Genomic DNA, 12,355 nt, shown 5'->3' on the forward strand with positions numbered 1-12,355 from the left:
CCCCAGCCCTCAGCCCTCAGCCCTCAGCATTCAGCCCTCAGCCCCCAGCCCTCAGCCCTCAGCCCTCAGCCCCCAGCACTCAGCCCTCAGCCCTCCTCACGTTTCCTCCTGCTGGGTGATATATGTGACTAGAAATCGGAGCATCCATGGAAACCAGCGACAAAGCAGCAAGATTATAAAGAAAAGCAAAAGGTAACGCCACGTCCCTCACCTGCTGACATTCTCCCACTCCGTTTATCGCTCCCTCCGAGTCACAGCGACAACCTGCGGGGCGCAGAGAGGATAACGGTATGGGTATAATGCCATCACTATGCACTGCCCAGGGCTGGGCATGGACAGACGGCATGCGGGCAGCTGCCCGGACAGCGTGGCTTACTTGTGCACCCGTGCGGGTTTTCCGGTGCTAGGTTCCAGTACAGGGGTTTACATTTGTCGCAGGCGGCGCCTTCCACATTTTGCCGGCACTCACAGGAACCCTGAAGGACAGGAGACAACAGGAGCGAGGTCAGCAGCACCCACAGGGACCTCTGCATCTTCCCCCCAGCCGAGGGATGGAGAAGCCGACCATTCCAATATCATTCATGGAAAGAGTGCTACCCGCACGCACCCCTCTGCTGCTTCCCTCCCACTGCACCACCACGCTTGGACCCCACCCCCCAACATCCTTACAGGGCCATGGAAACACCCATCCTTAATAAGCCTCTCCGGTCTCCTCCTTCTCCCACTGACAGCTGTCACCCGATGCCAACGGGAAACGCTGGCTGCCTGCTCCGGGAAAAGCAGCTGTGGCATCTCCGTGACCCCCACGATGGTGTGGAAGGATCAGGACCTTCCCCCATATCTCCCCGTCATCGCTGGTGTATAAGCAAACTCAGCAACTGCTCCGAGCCCCAGCCGACTCCCCACGGAGTCCTCCTCACTTATAGAATTCCCCTCTCCCCGTCACCCGATTATACACTCCCCCTGCGATACTGTATTGTGAGCTAATTAAATAGGATGGCACAGGGACCCCCAGATATCGTTCCGCCTAAAGAACCCAATCACTCCCAAAATCATATATGGTTTGAATTGAATTAGTGCGGATGGCAGCGGCCATTTTAATTCCCCTGGGAGGCAAATCTTGAACGAACGAGATCTGCAAATTGCAACTACAGTGTGTAAAAAGACTGACCTTATTAAACACAGCAGCGAAAGGACGTCTGAATGGTACACATTCTTGTTTTACACGGAGAAGAGGTAATTAATTGTTGATTTAAATTCGCAGAAAGCAAAACTCACCACCTGCTTCCCTACAGACTAACATTATCTGCACATTTTGACCCCCATTCAATATGCTGTAAGTCTTTCCCGGTGCTGGATAAGGGTCCAGGCCCATTCAAATGTATGGGGCTAAAATCTTCTCCGACACGAGGAAGACGGTGCACATAGAAGACCAGGCAGGATAACTCCCTGCTCCGCATTCGTGATAACGCACAAAGTGGAGTAGTGTGTCCCTGCAGACATGGTAACATTCAGAGCTCACCTCAGGGGGGGACACGCCGGGGGAGGAGGAACCGGAAGGGTCACAAGGTCCCACTGCAAAAACAAGAGGGGAGGGAGGACATTCAGGGATGCAGCGCAGGTCCTGGAGACCTCGGTACCACATGAGAAGTCATCCCACGGGCAGTACAAGCGATACAGGGCCACCCCTTAAGGTTGGAGGAAAAGAGATTTCACCAGCAACAAAGGAAAGGGTTCTTTACAGTAAGGGCAGGTACAGTGTGGGATTCATTACCCATGGAGACTGTGATGGCAGATACAATGGATCTGTTCAAAAAAAGGCTGGGCATCTTTTTAGAAAGGAAAGGTATACAGGGATATACCAAATAAGCAAACACGGGAAGGATGTTGATCCAGGGAGTAATCTGATTGCCAATTCTTGGAGTCAGGAAGGAATTTATTTTCCCCTAATGAGATATCATTGGATAATGTGACACTGGGGTTGTGTGTTTCTCTTCCTCTGGATCAATATACGGTAAGTACGGATATAGGATAAATGATCTGTTGTCTACATGTAACATAGGTTGAACTTAATGGACGTACGTCTTGTTTTTCAACTTCATCTACTATGTCATTATTTCCCAGGTGCAAAACTGGGCCAAAGAATTGCACCAGATTTATCAATAGGGGAAAATGCCGCTGCTTCAGCGAAACTCCATTTCCTTGACAAATCCTGTGCTGTTTTTTTTTTTTGCAGGCGGGAGACTTCAGTAATAAGCCCACAGAATGAATGAAGAAGTCTGTAATACGGGATTTAACCAATAGGGCCGCGCCACCCGGCAAAGCTCATCCCCTGTCTCACTGGTCATGAATGCAGAGGCCCATATGTACTAAACAGTGCTATTCCATAACACACAGTCACGGCACATTATGGGCCATTTCATGGAGTAGGCGGTAAGGGGCCTGGCAGCACCAGCCAGTGCCGTGTGGAATAAGTTGGTTTATATCTCTCCAGGTATATAGTGTCGCAGTGACATAGTAACTCTGTATATCCCTCTCCGTGACGCCGCGCAGGGTTAGGATGTTACCTTCGCAGTTGGGGAATCCATAGGTGCCCGAGGCACAGGAGTCACAGCGCAGGCCAGCGACGGCGGGACGGCAGCTGCACTGCCCACTCTGCGGGTCACATGCTCCGTGCAGGGACCCCTCCCCCGAGCAGTGACACGCTGCAGGCAGAACACAGCCGGATATAACAACACGCGACTCCGACGTTGCACCGACAGTGTACGCTGCGCTATGTGAAGGACACCTGGGGTAAAACGCCGGCGTGGGCTGCACCGTGCAGTATTATTGCAAGGGTACGGCAGGCACCAGATTCTTATTTTGGGTACAGGTTCTGATATCAGATGGTCCTCAGCCAAACCTGTAATGTGCCCGGGACAGTAATACGAGCTCGGATCATGTCCCAGGGGTGCTGAGGTTTCTGGCTATGGGTGGGGGTGTCACATCTAAAATTAGGGGCTCCCAGAGAGTGAATCCCCTCACGCACTGAATGTCCTGCCCGTTACCCAAGGAAGGGCCTTATATAGTTATATAGCCCCGGATGTGATTAAATCCAGGCAGCTGCAGAGCACCACGGACGCTCGGGCGTCCCACCTTCACATGTATGTAGCTCGCAGAGCGCCGTGGCCCTCCGGAAGCACACGGGTGCATAACCAGGACTCACCTGTGCAGGTAGGGTAGCCGTATAATCCGGGCGCGCACTGGTTGCAGGTGGACCCCGTGTAACTAGGGCGACACGTACAGTGACCGGTGGGAGAGCAGCGGTTGTCCAGAGAGCCCCGAGGATCGCAAGAGCAAGCTGCAGAGAAACACCAAGTCAAATCCCCCCTGAAACAGGATTTCAGCATCAACAGAGCTCTGCCTTCCTACACGCAGACCCTTGCCAGGTCTACCATGTTAAATGCTGTGTCGTGTTCAGGGGGCTCAACTCCAGTCCTCAAGAATCTCCCCCCCCCCCCCCAACAGGTCAGGTTTTAAGGAAATCCCAGTGTCAGCACAAGCGGCTCAATCAGTGGCATGAAAACCCGACCTGTTGGGGGGTCCTGAGGAGTGCAGTTGAGCCCACCTGCTCTATACCCCAGTAATAACCAGCATTAGAATTCCTACTCGTTGTGAAGCGATCATTATAGGAGAGTAACGTGTGTGTCTCCATTAGCGAAGTCACTTCAAACCATCACAAGCGTGTAATAATACCCCGCGGTAAAGACCCCGCCTCGCCTTGAAACCCCCCCTTCTTTTATATGGTATAGGACATTTGGCTCCAGCCGTTTTGCCGCGACCAAATCGCAGCGGGCGCTCAGCCACTACTCACCTCGCCGCCGGGACATCTCTCCGCCGGCCGCTTCGCCTCCAAGGTACATCTCTAACGCTACCACCTACCATAAAAACTTTCACCCCCTACCCTAAATCCCCTAATCTTAACCCCTGTTACTAACGCTACCCCCTACTCTAAAACCCCTATCCTCGACCCCCCTACCCTAACCTCTAAATTAACCCTTTAACTTACCCTGGCGAAACAGCCAGTGGCTGAGCGGCTGCGGCGAAGGGTCCCAAGGCGGCCGATGCCGCCGGAGACTTCGTGGCAGCGAAACGGCGGACCCCACATGTCCCATTCCGCTTTTTCTATAGGTGGGCAGCAGGGGCGTCTCCGGAGCTGAACCGAGGAAGCTGCCGCCGGTACCCTACAGAGGTTTAAATCCCGGCATCACCCGGCCAATAGGAAGCCACAACGGATGAGGTCACAGCTTCCAATTGGTCCTCGTGACGTGGGAGATTTAAACCTCCATTTTGTTTTGCCGGGAGGGGACTGGGTGGCCGGCACATTCCCTGGTTAGCATGTCGGGAAGCAGGGGGTCCCCCTGAGGGAGACCTACACATTGGAAGAATGGGTTATGTGAGCAGGTTGTGTACCTTGGCAGTAAGGGTAGGAGTGATATCCCACAATGCACTGCTCACACCTGGGACCGTCATATTCAGGTCTACAGAAGCAACGGCCAATCGGATCACAGCCTTCTGGTAAAGTGCCCACGGGACTACACCCACACACTGAGGAAACACTGAGAGTTTCAGCTACACACTGATACAATGTGACACAGCTGCATCCACACACTGATACAATGTGACACAGCTGCACTCACACACTGATACAATGTAGCACAGCTGCACTCACACACTGAGGAGACACGGAGAGTTTCAGCTACACACTGATACAATGTGACACAGCTGCATCCACACACTGATACAATGTGACACAGCTGCACTCACACACTGATACAATGTAGCACAGCTGCACTCACACACTGAGGAGACACGGAGAGTTTCAGCTACACACTGATACAATGTGACACAGCTGCATCCACACACTGATACAATGTGACACAGCTGCACTCACACACTGATACAATGTGGCACAGCTGCACTCACACACTGAGGAGACACGGAGAGTTTCAGCTACACACTGATACAATGTGACACAGCTGCACATACACACTGAGGAGACACGGAGAGTTTCAGCTACACACTGACACAATGTGACACAGCTGCATCCACACACTGATACAATGTAACACAGCTGCACTCACACACTGAGGAGACAGTGAGAGAGTTTCAGCTACACACTGACACAATGTGACACAGCTGCACTCACACACTGATACAATGTGACACAGCTGCACCCACACACTGAGGAGACACGGAGAGTTTCAGCTACACACTGATACAATGTGACACAGCTACACCGTGTCAGTCGCCCGGTTTCTGATGGTTACACCGTGTAAGTCACCCAGTGTCTGATGGTTACACCGTGTCAGTCACCCAGTGTCTGGTGGTTACACCGTGTCAGTCACCCAGTGTCTGGTGGTTACACCGTGTCAGTCACCCAGTATCTGGTGGTTACACCGTGTCAGTCACCCAGTGACTGGTGGTTACACCGTGTCAGTCACCCAGTGTCTGATGGTTACACTATGTCAGTCACCCAGTGTCTGGTGGTTACACCGTGTCAGTCACCCAGTATCTGGTGGTTACACCGTGTCAGTCACCCAGTGACTGGTGGTTACACCGTGTCAGTCACCCAGTATCTGGTGGTTACACCGTGTCAGTCACCCATTATCTGGTGGTTACACCGTGTCAGTCACCCAGTATCTGATGGTTACACCGTGTCAGTCACCCAGTGTGTCTGATGGTTACACCGTGTCAGTCACACAGTGTCTGATGGTTACACCATGTCAGTCACCCAGTGTTAGTGTGTTTCCGCACCAGGTGTCTGTATCTTGGATGTAATGTTCATAGGCCTATGGACTGTGAATCCTCATGGTATTATCGCCTGTCAGATGATTTAGTGGGGGCGGGGGCGGTGAAGTACTCACGTTGGCAGAGGGGGTAGTTGAAGAAGCCAGGAGCACACTTATTACACGAGAGTCCTTCAAACCCACTCCGGCACATGCACTGCCCGCTGTCCCGGTCACAAGTTCCATCAAACATGCCAGGCCCAGAGCACTGACACCCTGAGGGAGGGAGAGGGGAGAGGGACCGAGGAGAAGGGGTGAGAGGAAAAACAAGAGGTGTTAAAAAGGGAAAGAGAGGGGGGAGAGAGGAAAGCGCAAAATCTAAATAATAACTTCATTTATATAATTCACAGTTACAAAAAGGGGAGAAGGAGAGAGAGGGGCCTCTCAAACTGTTCGAGGCAGATTGTTCCAGAGAGTGGGAGCAGCGCGGCTAAAAGCTCGGGCGCCAACGGAAGTCACGGGGATTCTGGGAACTGTTAGGAATCCTTCACCTGCAGATCTTGTTGTCTTCCGATGGTGAGCATCCACCATGAGCACTTCTGTCTTATCAATATTCAACCTCAACCAACTGGCCGTCATCCACTCTAGGAGCGCTAATGAACATCTATTGAAGACTGATAATGGGCCTTAGTGTCTGGTGCAAAGGACAAGTAGAGTTGAGTGTCAATTGCATACCAGTGATAACCCAGGCCATGCAGTCTGATTATGTCCCCTAGTGGCTGCATGTACACTGCGAGCAACATAGGAGATAGGATAGCACCCTGTGGGACTCTACTTGACAGGGGCAGGGGTGCAGAGGAGGACACTCCTGAAGATACTCTCTGTGACCTGCCAGTGAGAGAGGATCTGAACCAGCTGAGAACTGTGCCACCCAGTCCACGGAAATCCTTCAGGCGCTCCACTAATGTACATGGTATCAAGTGCTGCAGAGAGGTCGAGTACTAAGATCGAACAGTCACCTTGGTCTTTCCCCATCGGGAGATCATTAAGCGCATGAACCAGAGCTGTTTCAGTACTCTGCCGTCTTCTGAATCCTGACTGGTACGGGTCATACATTTCATGGGTTAATGGACGGGTTTCCAGTTGGGTTGCAACCACTTTCTCAATAACCTTCCCTAGGAAAAGAAGGTTTGATACAGGCCATGTAGCCATGTAATCTGGGTCTAATAACAGATTTTTTTTAGAAGAGGTCTGATGACTGCTTCCTTCAGCGGTTCTGGAAAGATCCCTATCTGCAAAGAGCAATGAGTATTTGGGCAAACACTGGCCCGATTGCATCAACACAGCATAAGAAACTGGGTCCAAATCACAGGTAGTGGGACGCAACCCCGTGGATTGTTTACACAATGTCTTCTGCATCCAGATGGTCAAAGCTAGTCCATAAAGCCAGAGAACCTGCATTTTCCTGCCTAGAACCCTGACACATTAGGTAGCACAGTCGGGAACCCCAGCGTGGACGGAATTTACTTTATCAGAGAAGAGGAGAATAAAATCATCACTACGGGACTGTGAAAAGGCTTCATGAGACTGATGCTGGTTTGCCGAGCCTCTCCACGGGGCGGAAGAGCTGAGATGGTCTGTTGTCCGCTGCCATGATCTCACGTGACAGAAACCCTGACTTCCTACTTGTAATTGGGTACTGGTATTTCGTGATGTAGTCAATCAGTTTCAGCTCGTCCTCAACCCTGCCAGACCTCCACCAGCGCCGTTTAAGCCTGCAACGCTTCTTCTTCAATTCTCTTAATAGATCTGTCTAACCAATGGGTGTGGTGGTGTGAGGGGAGGCGTCGTACACGCACAGGAGCCATCGTACCCACTGCGGACCCAAAATCTCTACTGTAGTGATGGACAAGAGCCCTGGGATCCATCAAGGGATGAAAGAGGCGAAGGAGGAGAGAAAAAAAAGATCATAGGGGGACAGAGAAAAGTTGGGAGAATAATAATGAGAAGAAATGATAGGGACAGGGGGGAAAGAGTTGAAAGAAGAGAGAGAGCGTGAAAGGGAGAAGTAGAGAGAGGCGAAGAGCGGTACATCAAAATAATCTCGCGGCCGAGTCAGCAACATCTTAGAGTAAGGAAGTGAATGCCCAAGTTATTTCCAACACGTATGTTTCATGGCATGTGAAGCACGCCCAGGCCCCCGTGCCCCCAGAGCCGCTTATAACCCTCGGGAACAGGGTGGATACCCGTACTCACCCTGGCAGTTGGGGCCGTGGTGCCCGGGGGCACACACCTCGCAGGTGTCCCCCTGGAAGTTGGGTCTGCAGATGCAGGCTCCGATGAGGGGGTCTTTGCGGCACGCGTTGCCCTCGGTGCCCGTGACGTGGCAGTCGCAGTCTGCGGGAGGGGGACACGGCGCCGTCACATAACGCATGGTGCCGCGCGCACCAGAGATGTGCCACAGACTTGCCCTCGTTTAGTGCCGGCAAAGCGTTGTCAAGCAGTGAAGGGGTTAACTTTCCCCGTAATTAAAATAATTTGTAGGGGGTGTAAAATAAATTAAATTGTAGTCAGCGGGATGTCCCCACTGCTCAGCCCAGAGTGTCCCCAACACGGGTCTGTGTCGCTCTTTCTGCTTCCAGGCAACCATCATTTCTAAATCGGTGGCACCCGACCATATCCTTCTCTCAATAAAAACCAGGTGCCGCGCGCTGTCACACATACACCGGAAACAAAGATACACGTATGTATGTATGTATGCATGTATGTATGTATGTATGTATGCATGTGTGTATGTATGTATGTATGTGTGTGTGTGTGTGTGTGTGTGTGTGTGTGTGTGTGTGTGTATGCATGAATGTGTGTATGTGTGTATGTATGTATGCATGTATGTGTGTGTGTGTGTGTATGTGTGTGTGTGTGTGTGTGTGTGTGTGTGTGTGTGTGTATGTGTGTGTGTATGTATGTATGCATGTATGTGTGTATGTATGTATGTATGTGTGTGTGTGTGTGTATGTGTGTGTGTATGTATGTATGCATGTATGTATGTATGTATGCATGTATGTGTGTGTGTATGTACGTACGTATGTATGTATGTATGCATGTATGTATGTGTGTGTGTATGTATGTATGTGTGTGTGTGTGTGTATGTGTGTGTGTATGTATGTATGTATGTATGTATGTATGTATGTGTGTGTGTATGTACGTACGTATGTATGTATGTATGCATGTATGTATGTGTGTGTGTATGTGTGTGTGTATGTATGTGTGTGTGTGTGTGTGTATGTATGTATGTATGTGTGTGTGTGTGTGTGTGTGTGTATGTGTGTGTGTATGTATGTATGTATGCATGTGTGTGTGTGTATGTATGTACGTACGTACGTATGTGTGTATGTATGTATGTATGCATGCATGTGTGTGTATGTATGTATGTATGTATGTATGTACGTACGTATGTATGCATGCGTGTGTGTGTATGTATGTACGTATGTATGTATGTATGTATGTATGTATGTATGTATGCATGTATTTACTGTATGCATATCTTTATTTAGATAGCACCATCTATGTGTAGGAATAAGTGCTTCATACATTAAAGTTCTCTTATTTATCTGTATGGACAGGACCCACTGAGGCTGTTTCCCCTCATACAGAGGTAAAGGGGAAGGTTTGCAGTGTAGTGTTGGGACCTGCACATTTGGTTATGCCTTGATGTTGGTATGCAGGTTTATGACGCTTTGGCCAAAGGGTTTAACTAAATAACCAAGAACATTTTATTATTGAAGTATTTAACTTTATACTTATTACCAGTGGTTGACAAATCACCAAAAAATCTACTCGCCACCTAGTACCAAACGTGTGCTGCTTGGGCCAATAGGAGCTCGTCACGATGTTAAATCCACTCGCCCGGGCGAGCAAATGTATAGGTTTGTCGAACACTGCTTATTACCATATATGTTTTGTCAATTGGATGTAGCATTGGGGATCCCTGTCGTTTGTTGTATACATTTGCCACGCTCAGTAGCACTCCTTTTGACATAAATATATAAAAAATATTTATATATATGATATGGTGGGTTTTGGAGTTTGAGCTTACTGGGAATGTGTGTGTTAACTTTATTTCTATAGCACCATCCATGGGTAGGAATAAGCGCTCCATACATAAAAGTAACTATTAGGAAAAGGAGTCCCTGACCCGCAGAGCTTACAATCTAAGTGGTAACTAGGGAGGACTTAAGAGACAGTAGGAGGTGTTCTGGTAAGTGCATCTGCAGGGGGCCACGGTCGATGTATGAGATGTATAATATCAGCCATGGAGCTACTCATGCTTTGTTAAGGAGGTGGGCTTTAGGATGGGCCCTAAAGGTGGAGAGAGAGAGGGTGCCCGTCGGACATGGCGGGGCAGGGCATTCCAGAGGTGTGGGGCAGTGAGTGAGAGAGGGTGCCAGTCTGACATGGAGGGGCAGGGCATTCCAGAGGTGTGGGGCAGTGAGTGAGAGAGGGTGCCAGTCGGACACGGAGGGGCAGGGCATTCCAGAGGTGTGGGGCAGTGAGTGAGAGAGGGTGCCAGTCAGACATGGAGGGGCAGGGCATTCCAGAGGTGTGGGGCAGTGAGTGAGAGAGGGTGCCAGTCAGACATGGAGGGGCAGGGCATTCCAGAGGTGTGGGGCAGTGAGTGAGAGAGGGTGCCAGTCGGACACGGAGGGGCAGGGCATTCCAGAGGTGTGGGGCAGTGAGTGAGTGAGAGAGGGTGCCAGTCTGACATGGAGGGGCAGGGCATTCCAGAGGTGTGGGGCAGTGAGTGAGAGAGGGTGCCAGTCGGACATGGAGGGGCAGGGCATTCCAGAGGTGTGGGGCAGTGAGTGAGTGAGAGAGGGTGCCAGTCAGACATGGAGGGGCAGGGCATTCCAGAGGTGTGGAGCAGTGAGTGAGAGAGGGTGCCAGGCGGACATGGAGGGGCAGGGCATTCCAGAGGTGTGGGGCAGTGAGTGAGAGAGGGTGCCAGTCGGACATGGAGGGGCAGGGCATTCCAGAGGTGTGGGGCAGTAAGTATTGGTCTTACGGATGATTTCTCCTGCTGGAAGCACTTGTTCTCCGGTTCCTCCGTCTGGCGTATGAGGCACGGCTGGGAGGAAGAGAGAAGAACAGTATGTAGCCTGTGTCACGGTTGTATAACTATTTGCGGGAGCCACACTCCCCCCACCCTTCCCCCCCTCTCACAACAACTAGAGATATAGCACACGCTTCTGAGCCGATTACATGTAATATCGGTGAAACCCAACGGAGACACGTCGCTCCCCCTCCTCTACTGTCAGGGTGTGGAAAGCAGGATGGCTAGGAAATCACTGACACAGATAGGTTACCATCTAGAGTCCTCACAGGCCACCAACAGGTCAGGTCATAAGGATAGCTCTGCTTCAGCACAGGTGGCTCTATCAGTCCCTGCTTCTACACAGGTGTCTTAATCACTCCCTGCCTCTACACAGGTGGCTCAATCAGTCCCTGCTTCAGCAAAGGTGGCTCTATCAGTCCCTGCTTCTGCACAGGTGGTTCAATCAGTACCTACTTCAGCACACGGGCTCAATCAGTCCCTGCTTCAGCAAAGGTGTCTCAATCAGTCCCTGCCTCTACACAAGTGGCTCAATCAGTCCCTGCTTCAGCAAAGGTGGCTCTATCAGTCCCTGCTTCAGCACAGGTGGCTCAATCAGTCCCTGCTTCTGCACAGGTAGCTCAATCAGTCCCTACTTCAGCATAAGTGGCTAAATCAGTCCCTGCTTCTGCACAGGTAGCTCAATCAGTCCCTGCTTCTGCACAAGTGGCTCAATCAATCCCTGCTTCAGCATAAGTGGCTAAATCAGTCCCTGCTTCTGCACAGGTAGCTCAATCAGTCCCTGCTTCTGCACAGGTAGCTCAATCAGTCCATGCCTCAGCAGAGGGGACTCTGTGCTGAAGCAGGGATTTCCTGAAACCCTGACTCATTGGTGGCCCGTGAGGACTGGAGTCACCTTGAAATTTCCACAGATCGGCTGAGCACCGGAGCGTGCGCGCGCTGAACGACCTTGCCGGCTGAGCACCGGAGCTTGCGCGTGCTGAACGACCTTGCCGGCTGAGCACTGGAGATCGCGCGCTGAACGACCTTGCCGGCTGAGCACCGGAGCTTGCGCGTGCTGAACGACCTTGCCGGCTGAGCTCCGGAGCTTGCGCGTGCTGAACGACCTTGCCGGCTGAGCTCCGGAGCTTGCGCGTGCTGAACGACCTTGCCGACTGAGCACTGGAGCTTGCGCGCGCTGAACGACCTTGCCGACTGAGCACCGGAGCTTGCGCGCGCTGAACGACCTTGCCGGCTGAGCACCGGAGCTTGCGCGCGCTGAACGACCTTGCCGACTGAGCACCGGAGCTTGCGCGCGCTGAACGACCTTGCCGGCTGAGCTCCGGAGCTTGCGCGTGCTGAACGACCTTGCCGGCTGAGCACCGGAGCGTGCGCGCGCTGAACGACCTTGCCGGCTGAGCACTGGAGATCGCGTTCTGAACGACCTTGCCGGCTGAGCGCCGGAGCGTGCGCGTGCTGAACGACCTTGCCGGCTGAG

At 51.8% G+C, this 12,355-nt stretch overlaps 1 protein-coding gene across 1 annotated transcript in view; it reads right to left on the reverse strand.

Annotated features, from left to right (window-relative positions):
• LAMA5 (laminin subunit alpha 5) overlaps positions 1 to 12,355 on the reverse strand; it is a 161,139-nt gene that overhangs the window by 83,960 nt on the left and 64,824 nt on the right. Inside the window, 9 exon segments of the mRNA XM_075571418.1 lie at positions 212 to 264; positions 377 to 476; positions 1,523 to 1,575; positions 2,568 to 2,705; positions 3,206 to 3,340; positions 4,453 to 4,587; positions 5,907 to 6,044; positions 8,025 to 8,165; positions 10,831 to 10,893. Coding sequence (XP_075427533.1) covers positions 212 to 264; positions 377 to 476; positions 1,523 to 1,575; positions 2,568 to 2,705; positions 3,206 to 3,340; positions 4,453 to 4,587; positions 5,907 to 6,044; positions 8,025 to 8,165; positions 10,831 to 10,893 — 956 coding nt within the window.

The sequence above is a fragment of the Ascaphus truei genome, chromosome 15 (assembly GCF_040206685.1).
Source record: "Ascaphus truei isolate aAscTru1 chromosome 15, aAscTru1.hap1, whole genome shotgun sequence".
Classification (NCBI taxonomy): domain Eukaryota; kingdom Metazoa; phylum Chordata; class Amphibia; order Anura; family Ascaphidae; genus Ascaphus; species Ascaphus truei.